Source organism: Panulirus ornatus, chromosome 55 (genome assembly GCF_036320965.1).
Source record: "Panulirus ornatus isolate Po-2019 chromosome 55, ASM3632096v1, whole genome shotgun sequence".
NCBI lineage: Eukaryota > Metazoa > Arthropoda > Malacostraca > Decapoda > Palinuridae > Panulirus > Panulirus ornatus.
Window position 1 is genome coordinate 31119417 of NC_092278.1, and position 18249 is coordinate 31137665.

Consider the following 18249-nt stretch of genomic DNA (forward strand, 5'->3'; position numbering starts at 1 on the left):
ATCTCATTTCCAGCACATCCATCCTCCTGCGCACAACTCTATCCATAGCCCACGCCTCGCAACCATACAACATTGTTGGAACCACTATTCCTTCAAACATACCCATTTTTGCTTTCCGAGATAATGTTCTCGACTTCCACACATTTTTCAAGGCTCCCAAAATTTTCGCCCCCTCCCCCACCCTATGATCCACTTCCGCTTCCATGGTTCCATCCGCTGCCAGATCCACTCCCAGATATCTAAAACACTTCACTTCCTTCAGTTTTTCTCCATTCAAACTCACCTCCCAATTGACTTGACCCTCAACCCTACTGTACCTAATAACCTTGCTCTTATTCACATTTACTCTTAACTTTCTTCTTCCACACACTTTACCAAACTCAGTCACCAGCTTCTGCAGTTTCTCACATGAATCAGCCACCAGCGCTGTATCATCAGCGAACAACAACTGACTCACTTCCCAAGCTCTCTCATCCCCAACAGACTTCATACTTGCCCCTCTTTCCAGGACTCTTGCATTTACCTCCCTAACAACCCCATCCATAAACAAATTAAACAACCATGGAGACATCACACACCCCTGCCGCAAACCTACATTCACTGAGAACCAATCACTTTCCTCTCTTCCTACACGTACACATGCCTTACATCCTCGATAAAAACTTTTCACTGCTTCTAACAACTTGCCTCCCACACCATATATTCTTAATACCTTCCACAGAGCATCTCTATCAACTCTATCATATGCCTTCTCCAGATCCATAAATGCTACATACAAATCCATTTGCTTTTCTAAGTATTTCTCACATACATTCTTCAAAGCAAACACCTGATCCACACATCCTCTACCACTTCTGAAACCACACTGCTCTTCCCCAATCTGATGCTCTGTACATGCCTTCACCCTCTCAATCAATACCCTCCCATATAATTTACCAGGAATACTCAACAAACTTATACCTCTGTAATTTGAGCACTCACTCTTATCCCCTTTGCCTTTGTACAATGGCACTATGCACGCATTCCGCCAATCCTCAGGCACCTCACCATGAGTCATACATACATTAAATAACCTTACCAACCAGTCAACAATACAGTCACCCCCTTTTTTAATAAATTCCACTGCAATACCATCCAAACCTGCTGCCTTGCCGGCTTTCATCTTCCGCAAAGCTTTTACTACCTCTTCTCTGTTTACCAAATCATTTTCCCTAACCCTCTCACTTTGCACACCACCTCGACCAAAACACCCTATATCTGCCACTCTGTCATCAGACACATTCAACAAACCTTCAAAATACTCATTCCATCTCCTTCTCACATCACCACTACTTGTTATCACCTCCCCATTTACGCCCTTCACTGAAGTTCCCATTTGCTCCCTTGTCTTACGCACCCTATTTACCTCCTTCCAGAACATCTTTTTATTCTCCCTAAAATTTACTGATAGTATATATATATATATATATATATATATATATATATATATATATATACTATTTGCCATTTCCCGCGTTAGCGACGTAGCGTTAAGAACATATTCTGCCTGCAGGACGCCAGATCTTGCTTGATGATCAAAAGTTTCCATTTCCTATTGGCAGATCCCCATGTCGTATGTCCTCAGTGTGTATTACAAGGTCCTATGTCTTTCTTTTCAGATCCCATTTTCCACATCCTATCTGCAGCACTCCAGGCTCCACATCCCAGCCGCAGAACCAAAGTTTCCCGCGTCTTACCTACAGAACACCAAGCCCATGTGTTACCTATAGAACCCTAAGTTCCATGTTCCACATGCATCTAAATGCTTGCTCCCATCTTCAAATATTTCCTACCTCGAGTTCTGCTTCCAGAGCCCAAGGTCCTATATGTCTACCTCTCACCCTACTATTAGAGTTCCAGGTTCTACATCCTTCCTTTATAGCCTACCTTCAGGGACGCTATATCTGGTAGAATCATAGATTGCATCCATGGCGTCTTCGACATCTGGACCTTCTTGTGTTTCTCGCCGTCAACGTGCTGTTCGAGGGGCTTGACACCATTGAGGGGCACCAGACAAATATTGCAGAAGTATGAGACCCCAGATTTGAGCCCCTCTTTCTCCACCACGACCCCAGAGCTGAGGGCTTCTTTCGCCCTTGTTGATAGTGGGACAGGAGCCAGGAAGTTAGATACCGTCTTCATGGCCACGCCACCGCAGGCCTGAGTGGGAAATCCAATTACCGGTTACGTGCATGGTAAGCACAGAGTTAAGACGAATAGGAAGGCAGTTGAACTAATAATCGTTCAGGGTAAGCAAGATGAGTTACTTGTGCAGCCAAGAGTATTTTTCTATTTCTATCACGAGAACTGTAAGGAAAGATGTTGTAGCTCATATGAGGTGAAAACAATATAATCAAAAAGTCACTTACATCATGTGATGTGGCGAGAGAAGCAAACGTCTTTGATGGGCTTGGTATAGAAGGGTTAGGCTGGTGTACGACAGGGAAGATGGAAGGGCGTGGAGGAGCTGAGCAGTGGCTTAGTCCCACGTCAGAGGGGAAATGGGTCTGATGTAGGGAAGTTCGGCTTTCATCTGGTGCATAAGACTGTTGTGCAGAAATGGGGACTTGAATTCGTGTTTTATTGGAGGCGACAATGTTCTGGAAAGATTCGGGGACTTGGTTTGATTTCCCACTGTATATGGCATTAGGTTGCTGCACACACTCTGGGACTTTATATGGGCTTTCGCCATAGGACGCAACTGTGTTCTGTTTAGCTGTGTCTTGTGCTAGTGCAACGTTGAGGTGGGAAGGTTGCGTTGGAAAGGTGATACGAAGTTGCAAAGTCTTCTTTGATTTTTCGTGTTCTTTGCCGTTCAAGTGTGATTCAAGGGGAACCAGTCCGTTAAAGGACTTCTTTCCGTGACAAATCTTGCACTTGTAGGAGAAATGGTTCTTCTCCACGGCTTCCACCTCGTCGTTCAACTTGGCGCCGCGGACGACTTGCGAGAGGTGACTGAGGAGGAAAGCCGACGGGTGGGCTTCTTTGACGGCCATCCATATCAGACTGTTCTTGTGCTCCTTGCTGAGGAGGTGAAACTTGGGCTCCGTCAACCCATCTCTCTGGCACACGACACACCGGTACTGCAGGAGGTTACTGGGATCGTCATTCACAATCACGCCAGCCAGCAAGGCCGCCTCAACCTCCTGTACGAACAACATGAAAGTTTATCAGTTTACGAACCTGGACTGGAAACACGTATGCTACTCTCTGACGCAGAATGAGTATGAGCAACCAGTATTCAAAAAAAGAAAAAAAATTTAGAAACAATGGTTTGTTAAAACTGTCAGTTACTTACCAAACACATACACACACACACACACACACGCACATATGGAAGCGGAAATGGATCATAGGGTGGGGGAGGGGGCGAATATCCTGGGAGCCTTGAAGAATGTGTGGAAGTCGAGAACATTATCTCGGAAAGCAAAAATGGGTATGTTTGAAGGAATAGTGGTTCCAACAATGTTGTATGGTTGCGAGGCGTGGGCTATGGATAGAGTGGTGCGCAGGAGGATGGATGTGCTGGAAATGAGATGTTTGAGGACAATGTGTGGTGTGAGGTGGTTTGATCGAGTAAGTAACGTAAGGGTAAGAGAGATATGTGGAAATAAAAAGAGCGTGGTTGAGAGAGCAGAAGAGGGTGTTTTGAAATGGTTTGGTCACATGGAGAGGATGAGTGAGGAAAGATTGACCAAGAGGATATATGTGTCGGAGGTGGAGGGAACGAGGGGAAGTGGGAGACCAAATTGGAGGTGGAAAGATGGAGTGAAAAAGATTTTGTGTGATCGAGGCCTGAACATGCAGGAGGGTGAAAGGAGGGCAAGGAATAGAGTGAATTGGATCGATGTGGTATACCGGGGTTGACGTGCTGTCAGTGGATTGAATCAGGGCATGTGAAGCGTCTGGGGTAAACCATGGAAAGCTGTGTAGGTATTGTATATTTGCGTGTGTGGACGTATGTATATACATGTGTATGGGGGTGGGTTGGGCCATTTCTTTCGTCTGTTTCCTTGCGCTACCTCGCAAACGCGGGAGACAGCGGCAAAAAAAAAAAAAGAAAACAAAATATATATATATATATATATCATACAAACCTCCAACAGCCAGGATCGAACCCGGGACCCCTGTGCAAGAGGCAGGCATGCTAACCGCTAGGCTATGGGACTGCATAATAGGAAACAACTATTCGAAATACTAATTACTCGAATACCCTTCGTCTCACAATGGTGAGCAACGGGGTCTATACTGGTTGTTTCCGAACAGAAGCACATAGCCAGCTGATAGCGTTTTACCAAACCTAACTGTACAACGCGGAGGTTTATGTATGTTCTATGAAGGTACGCGTTCATATGCACTTTATTCGTATTCATATACCTCCGCGTTGTACAGTTAGGTTTGGTAAAACGCTATCAGCTGGCTATGTGCGTCTGTTCGGAAACAACCAGTATAGACCCCGTTGCTCAACATTGTGAGACGAAGGGTATTCGAGTACTTAGTATTTCGAATAGTTGTTTCCTATTATGCAGTCCCATAGCCTAGCGGTTAGCATGCCTGCCTCTTGCACAGGGGTCCCGGGTTCGATCCTGGCTGTTGGAGGTTTGTATGTTCTATGAAGGTGCGCGTTCATATGCACTTTATTCGTATATATATATGTATATAATTTTTTCCCTTTTTTTTTTTACATATTCACCTCATCCCGCGTTAGCGAGATAGCATTAAGAACAGAGGAGTGAGCCATAGAGGGTATATCCTCACTTAGCCCACCTCTCCGTTCTTTCGTTTGGAAAATTATAAATGGAGCAAAGGATTTCCAGCCCCCCGCTCCCTCCCCTTTTAGTCGCCTTCTACGACACGCAGGGAATACGTGAGAAGTAATCTTTCTCCCTTATTAGTATATATATATATATATATATATATATATATATATATATATATATATATATATATATATATATATATATATATATATATATATATCCATTCCTATCGCTACCCCGCCCCACAGGTACACAGCATCGCTATCCCCTGCTTCAGGAAGATAGCGCCACGAAAACAGGCAAAAACGGCCACATTCGTTCACATTCAGTCTCTAGCTTTCATGTGTAATGCACCGAAACTACAGCTCCCTGTCCACATCCATGCTCCACAGACTTTTCCGTGGTTTACGCCAGACGCTTCACATGCCCTGGTTCAGTCCACTGACAGCACATCGACCCCGGTATACCACATCGTTCCAGTTCAATCTATTCCATGCGCTCTTTTCACCCTCAATCTTTCCACCTCCAATTTGGTCTCCCGCTTCTTCTTGTTCCCTCCACCTCTGACACAAATATATCCTCTTTGTTAATCTTTCCCTACTCATTCTCTCCATATGTCCAAACTATTTCAACACACCCTCTTCTGCTCTCAACCACACTCTTTTTATTTCCACACGTCTTGCCCTTACATTACTTACTCGATCAAACCACCTCACACCACATATTGTCCTCAAACATTTCATTTTTCATACATCCACCCTCTTCCGTACAACCGTCTCTAATGCCTATATCTCTTAACCATATAAGATTGTTGGAACTACTATTCCTTCAAACATACCCAATTTTGCTCTCCGAGATAACGTTCTCTTCTTCCACACATTCTTCATTGCTCCCAGAGCCTTTGCCCCCTCCCCCACCCTGTGACTCACTTCCACTTCCATGGTTTCATCCGCTGCGAAGTCCACTCCCAAATAACTAAAACACTTCACTTCCTCCAATCTTTCTCCATTCAAACTTGCATCTCAATCAACTTATCCCTTAACCCTACTGAACCTAATAACTTTGCTTTTATTTGCATTTACCATCAATTTTCTCCTTTCACACACTTTTCCAGACTTGGTGACTTCCTCTGCAGTTTCTCACCCGAATCAACCACTAGAACTGTATCATCGGCAAACAACAACTGACTCACTTCCCAAGCCCTCTCATCCACAACAGAAAGCATACTCGCCCCTCTCTCCAAAACTCTTGCATTTACTTCCCTAACCACCCCATCCATAAACAAAGCAAACAACAATGGGGACATCACACACCCCTGTCTCAGACCAACATTCACTGGGAACACAATTACTCTCCTCTCTTCCTACTCGTACACATGCCTTACATCCTTTGTAAAAACCTTTCACTGCTTTTAGCAACTTACCTCCCACACCATATACTCGTAAAACCTTCCACAAAGCATCACTATCAACCCTATCATATGCCTTTCCCAGATCCATTAATGCTACATACAAATCCATCTGTTTTTCCAAGTATTTCTCACACACATTCTTCAAAGCAAACACCTGATCCACACATCCTCTACCACTCCTGAAACCACCCTGCTCTTCCCCAGTCTGGTGCTCTGAACATGCCTTCACCCTCTCAACCAATACCCTTCCATATAAAAGATTTTCCAGGAATACTCACCAAACTGATGCCTCTGTAGTTTGAACATTATCCCCTTTGCCTTTGTACAATGGCACTATGCATGCATTCCGCCAATCCTCAGGCACTTCACCAGGGTCCATACATACACTGAATATCCTTATCAACCAATCAACAACACTGTCACACCCTTTTTTAACAAATGCCACTGCAATACCATCCAAACCCGCCGCCTTGCCGGATTTCATCTTCCGCAAAGCTTTCACTACCTCTTCTATCTTCACCAAACCATTCTCTGTGACCCTATCACTTCCCACACCACATTCAGTGCGGAGGGATGACCAAAAAAATGCGATCGCTAAGCATTGTCATGAAAATTATCACCCAATAGATCTTGAAAATCCAGTTGATTTATACCCCTCTGCTGATTATGCCACACGTAACGTCATTGAATCTATCTTATTTGCTAATACTAAGAACTTAGATTTTTCCCCAGGCAATTTTAAAGCCCATCCTAGCATTCACCAAATCATTGTGAGAGAATTGACAAAACACGAAAACAAAAAAAAAGAAGTCGTTCATGACAGATCCAGCTACCCAGGTCAACCCCCGCCACTTGACCTCCTTGACTTTGCTTTATTTTGTTTGGGTTGAAATTGTGATGGCTGCACAAATCAGCTGACTCTGTTGTGACAGCTGAGCAGCTGTAGTTCGTAGTGATAAGCCGTCAAGATATGGGCTATCTACTGGTATCAAGCACACAAACACGGAGGCCACTGTAGCATCAGCCATCGTTTTTTTTTTTTTTATCATTCTATGGTTGGATTGATTAAAGCAGATTTCATTTTCACCAACTATTACTCATGGAAGGCTACGAACGACAATATGGAGTACCACTGATGTGCTGTTTGCATATCATGCGTGCCTCTATGTTCCACACTTCAAGGCCGCATGTTCAAGGCAGAGAGGACAACGTAACGTGGTGAGACGAAGTCCCACGGAAAACAGAGTCGAAAAATGCGACAGGAGAGGGAAGGCTGTATCTGTTTATGCTCCCGTGCTTATCACATGAGGTGGAGTAACGGACTGAGCGTCCGCATAGGAACAAGATGGGCTTCACTGTAGCAATCAAGCTGACTGGATATGAAAAGAGAACATTCTAACCAAGGATCATAAGGCTGAAGGGAGAGGCCAGAAGTGAGAGCTGCTTTTTTGGTACTCAGTTTTAGTTAATCTCTTTTTTTTCCAAGAGGAACGACGACGTTACTTGGGAACAACTCTCATACAAACCAGACCTCTTTCTCAGGACCAGCTTGGTTCTTGTGATGGGGTGAGCATGAAGGTAAGGGATAGGGAAAGAAATAGGTATACTTTCATGGGTAATTTAGACACGAACTAATTTCAGACCAGACCAGGGATTACGGTTGTACGTGACCATTGAGAGAGCGAATGATTTGCTGAAGATCGTGTGATAGAAAATGGCCCTGTTCGTGAGGACATTCCTTCATACGCCCTGTCTTACAGTAACAGAGTTTCCACAGTGTGATTGGCTTTGATGGTAAAATTGAAGACAGAGGTGCTTATCTTGTGGGGGGATCTTGTGAGGCAGGAGCCTGTTGGTAAAGGGCGCTCCTCTCAGGATCTGATGCTCCGGAGATGGAGTGTTGTTGGCCAAGAGGAGGATCAGATTCACTAACAGGGATCATCTGTGACTCTACTGAACAACACCACCGTGGAAAATGTTAAGACTAATTCTTTGAATGACTGCAGTACGTACCTAGATAGTTCAATGTCACGTCACTTAAAAGGCCTCAAAAAATCAGAGGGTCATTCTCTGATCAGATTGTAATCAGGTTGCTGACCGCACATGTGAGTGGAGAGGAAAACACTTTATCCTCATTCTTGCCTTCATTCCCCGGGATGGATGAAGTCTTAAATGCCTCTCATATCACTCTCACATAACTGTGATCTGTGTCCAGTGTGTTAAAGTGAAACGTGGACTCCCAGACTTGTTAAAAGTGCTACTTACTTTTGCACTTTGCTCACTAAAGTGGAGTCGTCAAGGGCAACCAATTGTATTAATGTTTTATATCGTCGAGTAGCCAATGATCTGCCAGTACGTTCTAAATGGCCAGCCGTCCTGAAAGCTTTTATCCGCAATACTTTCTCACGCCACACATCCTCGCGTCGTTCTCCATCATCCTGTCTCGCCTCCAAATTCCATCTGAACTCCACCATTACCTTAATGTTGCACCAGAGTGACCAATATATTCTGGGACTGGCACTCCTTCATGCACGCCTTCTTACAAATTAAGCACATCATAATTTTTTCCCCCCAACCACCGGGGATGCTTTCGGTGCATCCCCAAGTTTCCTTCCTCTCTTCCATGGCGTGACTCTAGCTTTCTTATTCTCACTATCCTCCCTCCCCTCACTCTACTTGTGACTCAACCTTTCCCCTCTACAATTCCTAATGAACTTTGACTTATCTCCCTCCGTGATCTGCCTCTCTCTTTTGAAAACCTAGGCTTTTGTTTCCATACACACTTCCAGCATACATCAATGCAACGACTCACCCATTCTATCCACTTTTGTTTCCATACACACTTCAACGCAACGGCTCACCCATTCTATCTACTATCTCTTCTCCTTAACTGACACACAGTAGCATCTCGACACAGCAACTGAAGCAATATCAATTCTCTGTCTCAATGGTGAGTTATCACAGCTCAGTCACCTCACTTCCCCCCCCGCTGTCATAGAAGAGACTCAAACGACAATGGTGACAACACACACAACCTTGACGCTCTTACCTCGTTATTTCACACCACCTGCTCCCATGACGAGGGCTCCTGAGAGCCTTCGAAGTCCTGTACGCACGCCATATGGTACTTCAACTACCCCCTAGATGGCCTTTGACCAGCAATCAAGAGGTTTGGTATATGGTTTTTGTTCTTTAGAACAAAGAGGCTAACAGCACCATGTGTGGAAGCGTTATCATGTATATGTGTGCGTCGAGTGGAAAGATCCCTTCGGGGCCACAGTATAACTTGACGGGTAGAGAAAGCCCTCCGGGTCACAGTAACTTTCCGAGTAGAGGGATCCTTCTAGGGCACAGTAACCTGCCGGGTAGAGAGATCCCTCCATGCCACAGTAACCTTCCAGGTAGAGAGAGCTCTATTCATCCGGGTTACAGTAACCTGCCAGATTGAGTGAACCGTCTGGGCCATAGTGACCTCCCCGGTAGAGAGATCCCTCCGAGTCACAGTAACCACTATCACACAGTAGCCACTATCACGGCCACTATCTCACATCCGCTGCCGCTGTGTCTACTGCCTCACATCAGCGGTGATACCCCGAAATCACCTTCAATTGCAAGACTTAAAATGTAAGGGAAGAAAACCCAGGCCGAGAATAAACGTGGGGAACTTTAAATAACAGAAGTGGTGTATCGGTTAGCGTTCCTGACCGTAACGCATTCACGGGGCAAACAGGGTCAAGCGCATGGGTTCGAATTCTGGTTACGGCAGTCAGTCCACGGTCAACCCAGCCTGTTCATCCATCCCTAGGGAGTGGTCGATAAAATGGGTACCTGGTTCAAGCTAGAGTATATATATATATATATATATATATATATATATATATATATATATATATATATATATATATATATATATATATTTTTTTTTTTTTTTTTTTTTTTTTTTTTTTATACTTTGTCGCTGTCTCCCGCGTTTGCGAGGTAGCGCAAGGAAACAGACGAAAGAAATGGCCCAACCCCCCCCCCCCCCATACACATGTACATACACACGTCCAGACACGCAAATATACATACCTACACAGCTTTCCATGGTTTACCCCAGACGCTTCACATGCCTTGCTTCAATCCACTGACAGCACGTCAACCCCTGTATACCACATGACTCCAATTCACTCTATTTCTTGCCCTCCTTTCACCCTCCTGCATGTTCAGGCCCCGATCACACAAAATCTTTTTCACTCCATCTTTCCACCTCCAATTTGGTCTCCCTCTTCTCCTCGTTCCCTCCACCTCCGACACATATATCCTCTTGGTCAATCTCTCCTCACTCATTCTCTCCATGTGCCCAAACCATTTCAAAACACCCTCTTCTGCTCTCTCGACCACGCTCTTTTTATTTCCACACATCTCTCTTACCCTTACGTTACTTACTCGATCAAACCACCTCACACCACACATTGTCCTCAAACATCTCATTTCCAGCACATCCATCCTCCTGCGCACATCTCTATCCATAGCCCACGCCTCGCAACCATACAGCATTGTTGGAACCACTATTCCCTCAAACATACCCATTTTTGATTTCCGAGATAATGTTCTCGACTTCCACACATTTTTCAAGGCTCCCAAAATTTTCGCCCCCTCCCCCACCCTATGATCCACTTCCGCCTTTTCCCGCGTTAACGAGGTAGCGTCAAGAACAGAGAACTGAGCCTTTGAGGGAATATCCTAACTTGTCCCCCTTCTCCCTTCTTTCTTTTGGAAAATTAAAAACGAGAGGGGAGGATTTCCAGCCCCCGGTCCCTCTCCTTATAGTCGCCTTCTACGACATCTCAGCTAACATAAAAGAAAACTTAGATTACATTGGGAAAAACAAGGGAATCTGAAAGAATTCAAAACCATTTAATGTGAGACTTTAGAGTGATGTGGAGAAAGTTTCAGAGTACATCAGTCAGAGGCCGTCACACAGGTGTGTGTGTATGTGTGTATGGCACTTAGGCGTAGGCTCAGAGGAGAAAGGCACAACATGGTGGAATGAAGACTGAAGAAAGTTAGTCAGGAGGAAGAGGGAGATTGGAAAAAGGTGAGCCTGCTCGAGAAATAGTGTTGATTAAGAGGCGGTGACGTAAACATAAAAAGTTCTAGATAAAAAGATAAAAGAATGTGGTATTTAAGAATGAACGGACAGCGAGTAAAGATCTTCCAAAAGAATAATGAAAACCTAAAGGAAGATGATCAATCACTCTGGAATGAGGAAGATTAATAATAGAGGAAATATGTGTATAAGAAGTGAGAGCGTATTGGACAAGCCTGAAAAGACGACAGTGATTGACGAGGAAGCTTGAAGTAGGCGGGAAAACACCACAGAGAACACAGACGCAGCTGATGCCGGTACACTGGGATCAGTAAGAGCAATAATGCCCCTCAGTAACTGATAGGCATGAAGTTAAGATGGAAGGGTCGAGCGCATAAATGTTGAATCCCCCAGCTCCCACAGAAATGGTAGCGGTTCGAATCCAGTTGTCAGGAGTGCAGGGTAATGTGAACTCCTTTGGAATGACACGTTCACTGACGCTGAGACTGAACTCCACTTTAAACGGTGACTTTTCACTCGCTGAGTAACCTCAAGCATGAGTCCGATAACACACACACACACACACACACACACACACACACACACACACACACACGTTTATATATACATATATATATATATAAATATATATATATATATATATATATATATATATATATATATATATATATATATATATATATTATTCATTATACTTTGTCGCTATCTTCCGCATTAGCAACGTAGCGCAAGGAAACAGACGAAAGAATGGCCCAACCCACCCACATACACATGTATATACATACACGTCCACATACGCATATATACATATACCTATACATTTCAACGTATACATATATATACATACACAGACATATACATATATGCTCATGTGCATAATCCATACTTGCTGCCTTTATTCATTTCCGTCGCCACCCCGCCATACATGAAATGACAACCCACTTCCCCCGCATGCGCGCGAGGTAGCGCTAGGAAAAGACAACAAAGGCTACATTCGTTCACGCTCAGTCTCTAGCTGTCATGTATAATGCACCGAAACCACAGCTCCCTTTCCACATCCAGGCCCCACAAAATTTTCCATAGTTTGCCCCAGACGTTTCACATGCCCTGGTATACCACATCTGTCCAATTCACTCTATTCCTTGCACACCTGTCACCCTCCTGTATGTTCAGGCCCTGATCACTCAAAATCTTTTCCACTCCATCCATCCGTCTCCAATCTGGTCTCCCGCTTCTCCTTGTTTCCTCCACCTCTGACACATACATCCTCCTTGTCAATCTTTCCTCACTCATTCTCCCCATATGTCCAAACAATTTCAAAACACCCTCTTCTGCTCTCTCAACCACAGTATTCATTTCCACGACTTGTGTACTGTCCATGTTTTACAAAGAGAGAATTTTATACTAGTGTTGCCTCGTCTTCTTAACCTCGTATACGTGTACCATGTCTCTACTCCTTGTATGTACACACACACACACACACACACACACACACACACACACACACACTCTTAGCCTATGTTAAGTAACTGTTCTATCAGACAGCTCCTTAAATGAGGATGAACGGCCGGGTGGACTGTAGACCAGCTGTCGTCGCAACTAGGATTCGAACTTAGCTAAGCGGGTTCGATGGAGTCGAACTTAACTAAGCGGGTTCGATCCCCAGTGGACTGTACATATCTGTGACAGTCAGTAACACAACCGCTCCACTACGGAGAATATTTGTGACTAATGCAGATAAACCTACTCAGATAACCCGAGCCGATAAGATAAGAGTCAGCTGAGAAATAAAAAGGATTTCTCAGTCACCCTGCTTGGCTGATGGGGTTTTTCATCGGAATGACAAAACATCTTTGCAAACATGTAGTCACCAGAGTGTACGTTTACGTAAGATTACGACGAAATAATCATATAATCTATACAATCGCTACAGCTTCGTATTCGTCAGTGTTCAATACTTAAAACGAGAATTACTGTGGTAGTACAAAAATAGCTATTTAAAAAAGATTCATCTGGAAGAAATAGTTATCTGAAAAGGAAAATAAACTGCCAATGTGCAGGAAGCATTTAGGGTGTTTTACATGTTCCCTGCTTTGTCTGGCACACCGGCCCCGCAGCCACCACAACTACTTAGTCACACCGCACAAGTCCATTCTATAACCCGACCTTTTGCCAATAAATGCTCACAAGACTAACCTTATTTTCCATGTTTACCGTCGCTGAGTAATGCTGCCGTCTACAACTGCAGTGATGTGTGTGCGTGTGTGTGTGTGTGTGTGCGTAGACCTTAGAGACGAGTGCACGTCTTGGTTGTGTTTGGATGAGCTGTGGGATTCCAATAAGTGGCAAGGCGGTTCCAGGAGACCAAACCGAAGCTTCTGAGAAGTTGAGTAATCTCCCTCGTCACTCAGCAGCACCTCCCGGCACCGACAAATTATCTATATCGCCAGAAATAAACTGCTGATGATAGCAGCCTTAGCCTGGCTGCGGATGCCAGTTACTGTTCGCTAATGTCATCTCAAACCAGCAAATCATCAATCTAATTCAAAACATCGAAAATTAAAGTGAAATGGAGAGGGGGTTTGTTCAGTTACAGTTGCCAGGGAGATGCACTTTGCCAGGAGATTTAGAGAAGGATATACGAGCACAGCGTCGCTGGGTCAAACTTTAGCTATATCTTAGCGCATCGCGGAATAGATGCATACAAATCGTCTTGGCTTTGGTCATACGATACGCAACTCTATGTCAGATGGACGTTATGAATGTAGCGCAGAAGTTCTGAGGAAATCCAAGTGCTTTCTCAGGGATTAGAAACCAAACAGATGAGAAACAAGAATCCGCTCAAATTGAAACACTAAGAAGCAGTCATCAGTGATGGCACCCGTGTTATCTAAGGTAATGTTCCTTTCTTTGGTGGATTATCATTATAATGATTATCACAGTTATTGTTATTATCATTATTATTATAATTATATATTTATTTATTTATCATACTTTGTCGCTGTCTCCTGCGTTAGCTAGGTAGCGCAAGGAAACAGACGAAAGAATGGCCCAACCCACCCACATACACATGTATATACATACACGCCCACACACGTACAGATACATACCTATACATTTCAACGTATACATACATATACATACACAGACATATACATATATACACTTGCACATATTCATACTTGCTGCCTTCGTCCATTCTCGTCGCCACACCGCCACACATGAAATGGCACCTCTCTCCCAGCCGAAGGCGCGCGAGGTAGTGCGTGGAAAAGACAACAAAGGCCACATACGCTCACACTCAGTCTCTAGCTGTCATGTATAATGCACCGAAACCTCAGCTCCCTTTCCACATCCAGACCCCACAAAACTTCCCATGGTTTACCCCAGACACTTCACATGCCCTGGTTCAATCCATTGACAGCATGTCGACCCCGGTATGTCACATCGTCCCAATTCACTCTATTCCATGCACGCCTTTTACCCTCCTGTATGTTCAAGCCCCGATCGCTCAAAATCTTTTTCACTCCATCCTTCCACATCCAGTTTGGTCTCCCACTCCTCGTTCCCTCCACCTCTGACACATATATCCTCTTTATCATTCTTCCCTCATTCATTCTCTCCATGTTACCAAACCATTTCAATACACCCTCTTCTGCTCTCTCAACCACACTCTTTTTATTACCACATATCTCTCTTACCCTTCCACTACTTACTCGATCAAACATCTCATTTCAACACATCCACCCTCCTCTGCACAACCCTATCTATAGCCCACGCCTCACAACCATATAACATTGTTGGAACCACTATTCCTTCAAACATACCCGTCTTTGCTCTCCGAGATAACGCTCTCGACTTCCACACATTCTTCAACGCTCCCAGAATCTTCGTCGCCTCCCCCACTCTGTGACTCACTTCCGCTTCCATGGTTCCATCCGCTGCTAAATCCACTCACAGATATCTAAAACACTTCACTTCCTCCAGTTTTTCTCCATTCAAACTTATCTCCCAGTTGACTTGTCCGTCCACCCTAATGAACCTAATAACCTGGCTCTCATTTATATTTACTCTCAGCTTTCTTCTTTCACACACTACCAAACTCAATCACCAGCTTCTGCAGTTTCTCACCCAAATCAGCCGCCAGTGCTGTATCATCAGCGAACAACAACTGACTCGCTTCCCAAACAATCTCATCCACAACTGACTGCATACTTGCCCCTCTCTCCAAATCTCATGCATTCACCTCCCTAACCACCCCATCCATAAACAAATTAAATAACCATGGAGACATCACGCACCCCTGCCTCAAACCGACAGTCACTGGAAACCAATCACTTTCCTTTTTTTCTACTCATACACATACCTTACATCCTCGATAAAAACTTTTCACTGCTTCTACCAACCTACCTCCCACTCCATATACTCTTAATACCTTCCACAGAGCATCTCTATCAACTCTTTCATATGCCTTCTCCAGATCCATAAATGCTACATACAAATAAATATGTTTTTCCAAGTATTTCTCACATACATTCTTCAAAGCAAACACCTGATCCGCACATCCTCTACCACTTCCGAAACCACACCGCTCTTCCCCAATCTGATGTTCTGTACATGCCTTCACCCTCTCAATCATTACCCTCCCATATAATTCCCCAGGAATACTCAACAAACGTATACCTCTGTAATTTGAACACTCACCTTTATCCCCTTTGCCTTTGTGCAATGGCACTATACATGCATTCCGCCAATCCTCAGGCACCTCACCATGAACCATACATACACTGAATACCCTCATCAACCAGTCAACAACACAGCCACCCCCTTTTTTAACAAATTCCACTATAATACCATCCAAACCCGCCGCCTTGCTGGCTTTCGTCTTCCGCAAAGCTTTCACTACCTCTTCTCTGTTTACCATACCATTCTCCCTGACCCTCTCACTTCGCACACCACCTCGACCAAAACATCCTATATCTGCCACTCTATCATCAAAAACATTCAACAAACCTTCAAAATATTCACTTCATCTCCTCACTTCACCACTACTTGTTATTACCTCCCCATTAGCCCCCTTCACCGATGTTCCCATTTGTTCTCCTGTCTTACGCACTTTATTTACCTCCTTCTAAAACGTCTTTTTATTCTCCCTAAAATTTAATGATACTCTCTCACCCCATCTCTCATTTGCCCTCTTTTTCACCTCTTGCACCTTTCTCTTGACCTCTCCTGCCTCTTTCTTTTATACATCTGCTGGTCATTTGCACTGTTTCCCTGCAAAAATCGTCCAAATGTCTCTCTCTTCTCTTTCACTAACAATCTTACTTCTTTATCCCACCACTCACTACCCTTTCTAATCTGCCCACCTCCCATCTTTCTTATGCCACAGGCATCTTTTGCGCAACCCATCACTGCTTCCCTAGATACATCTCATTCCTCCCCAACTTCCCTTACTCTCATCTTTCTCTCTTCTGCACTCAGTCGCTCCTGATACTTCCTCACACAAGTCTCCTTCCCAAGCTCACTTACTCTCACTATTCTCTTCACCTCAACATTCTCTCTTCTTTTCTGAAAACTCCACAAATCTTCACCTTCGCCTCCACAAGATAATGATCAGACATCCCTTCAGTTGCCCCTCTCAGCACATTAACATCCAAAAGTCTCTCTTTCACGCGCCTATCAATTAGCACGTAATCCAATAACGTTAGCTCTCTGGCCATCTCTCCTGCTTACATACGTATACTTATGTATATCTCTCTTTTTGAACCAGGTATTCCCAATCAATAATCATTATCATCATTGTTATCATTATTATCTTACTATCATTATTATCATAGAAACAAAGGAATTCAAAAGAAGTTGAATAGTAACATACCACTATATCCTTCCGAGGCAGTTTGAAATAAGGTGAAGAAATCAGACGCTCATAGACTATTTTGGTAAGGGTAGAGAGACACAGAAGTTTCAAAGAGAAAAAATCTATCACCTTTTCAAGTGAAGTATTAATCGAGTCTATACTTCAACGTATTTGTGTTGTTGCTTTCCATTCGAACTGGCAAATCATTCCCTATTTTAGCAATCCTGCGTAAGAAAAATCATTTCACTTCACTTCAAGTAAAACGTTTGCCCACAACTTTCTGTCCAGCATCACGAGTGAAACGACACATATCTCGCCTTACGTAGCTTATTAGATCAATATTATCAAAGTTTTTGATCATCTCGAATAACTGTACCAAACACAGATATCATAACCTCTTTTCTTAACTATGTTATCTTAAGTCATTTAGATGTCTTTCATATTTTTGTGTAAATTGTGGGAATCATCTTGGTAGCTCTCCGCTCTACCCTTTCCATTCTGCTTGTCTTTTATTCCAAGCTGGGTGACCAAACTGAATGCAATATCAATCGGAAGTAAGTTTCAATAGACTGTAAAAAGCGAGGATCATAACTTGAATTCAAAAATCCACTAAGAATTTCGTTTGCGCTTTTAACTGTTTCTTCGTAGTGCTTACTTGGGTTTTAATTCTTCAGAGATCATTAGCCCAGTCTTTCTTCCTCACTTATCTTTTGTAACTGAAAAGAAATCTTAGTAGCGGTATGTAAACCTTTGCACTTACCTTTGTCACTTGTATGACCAGTCCATCAGTGTGCCTATTTTAGGCTGAAGGTGGAAACGTTCACTTTCTGTAAATGGCTTATTTCCTAAATTGGTACCACCTGGGACTTTGGATATCCTATTATGCAGTCCATTATCAAGATCATTGACATGTATTAAAAAGAGAACCTTACTGATTGATCCCTGTGGCACGCCACTTGTTATGTGTATCAAGCCTGAGGTTTAGCACTTAATCAATAGTCTTTGTTCTTACTTGCCTGTGAACGAGGATCATCATCCTACACGTTCCCACCTGTTTATGAACGAGGATCATCATCCTACACGTTCC

The 18249-nt window shown here is 43.7% G+C and overlaps 1 protein-coding gene across 2 annotated transcripts in view; it reads right to left on the reverse strand.

The window, feature by feature from the left end:
• The window catches only part of LOC139765641 (uncharacterized), a 38658-nt gene extending 24927 nt beyond the window's left edge, over positions 1–13731 (reverse strand). The window contains exons 1-3 of one of the 2 annotated variants that reach the window (XM_071693330.1): positions 13499–13731; positions 2409–3185; positions 1927–2199 (exon numbers count right to left, since the gene is read on the reverse strand). In XM_071693330.1, coding sequence (XP_071549431.1) covers positions 1927–2199; positions 2409–3185; positions 13499–13510 — 1062 coding nt within the window. In that variant the 5' untranslated portion in view covers positions 13511–13731. Of the gene's footprint in view, positions 1–1926; positions 2200–2408; positions 3186–9259; positions 9943–13498 lie in introns of those variants that run through there. The other variant, XM_071693331.1, reaches the window with a different exon arrangement.
• Between the last annotated feature and the right edge of the window lie 4518 nt (positions 13732–18249).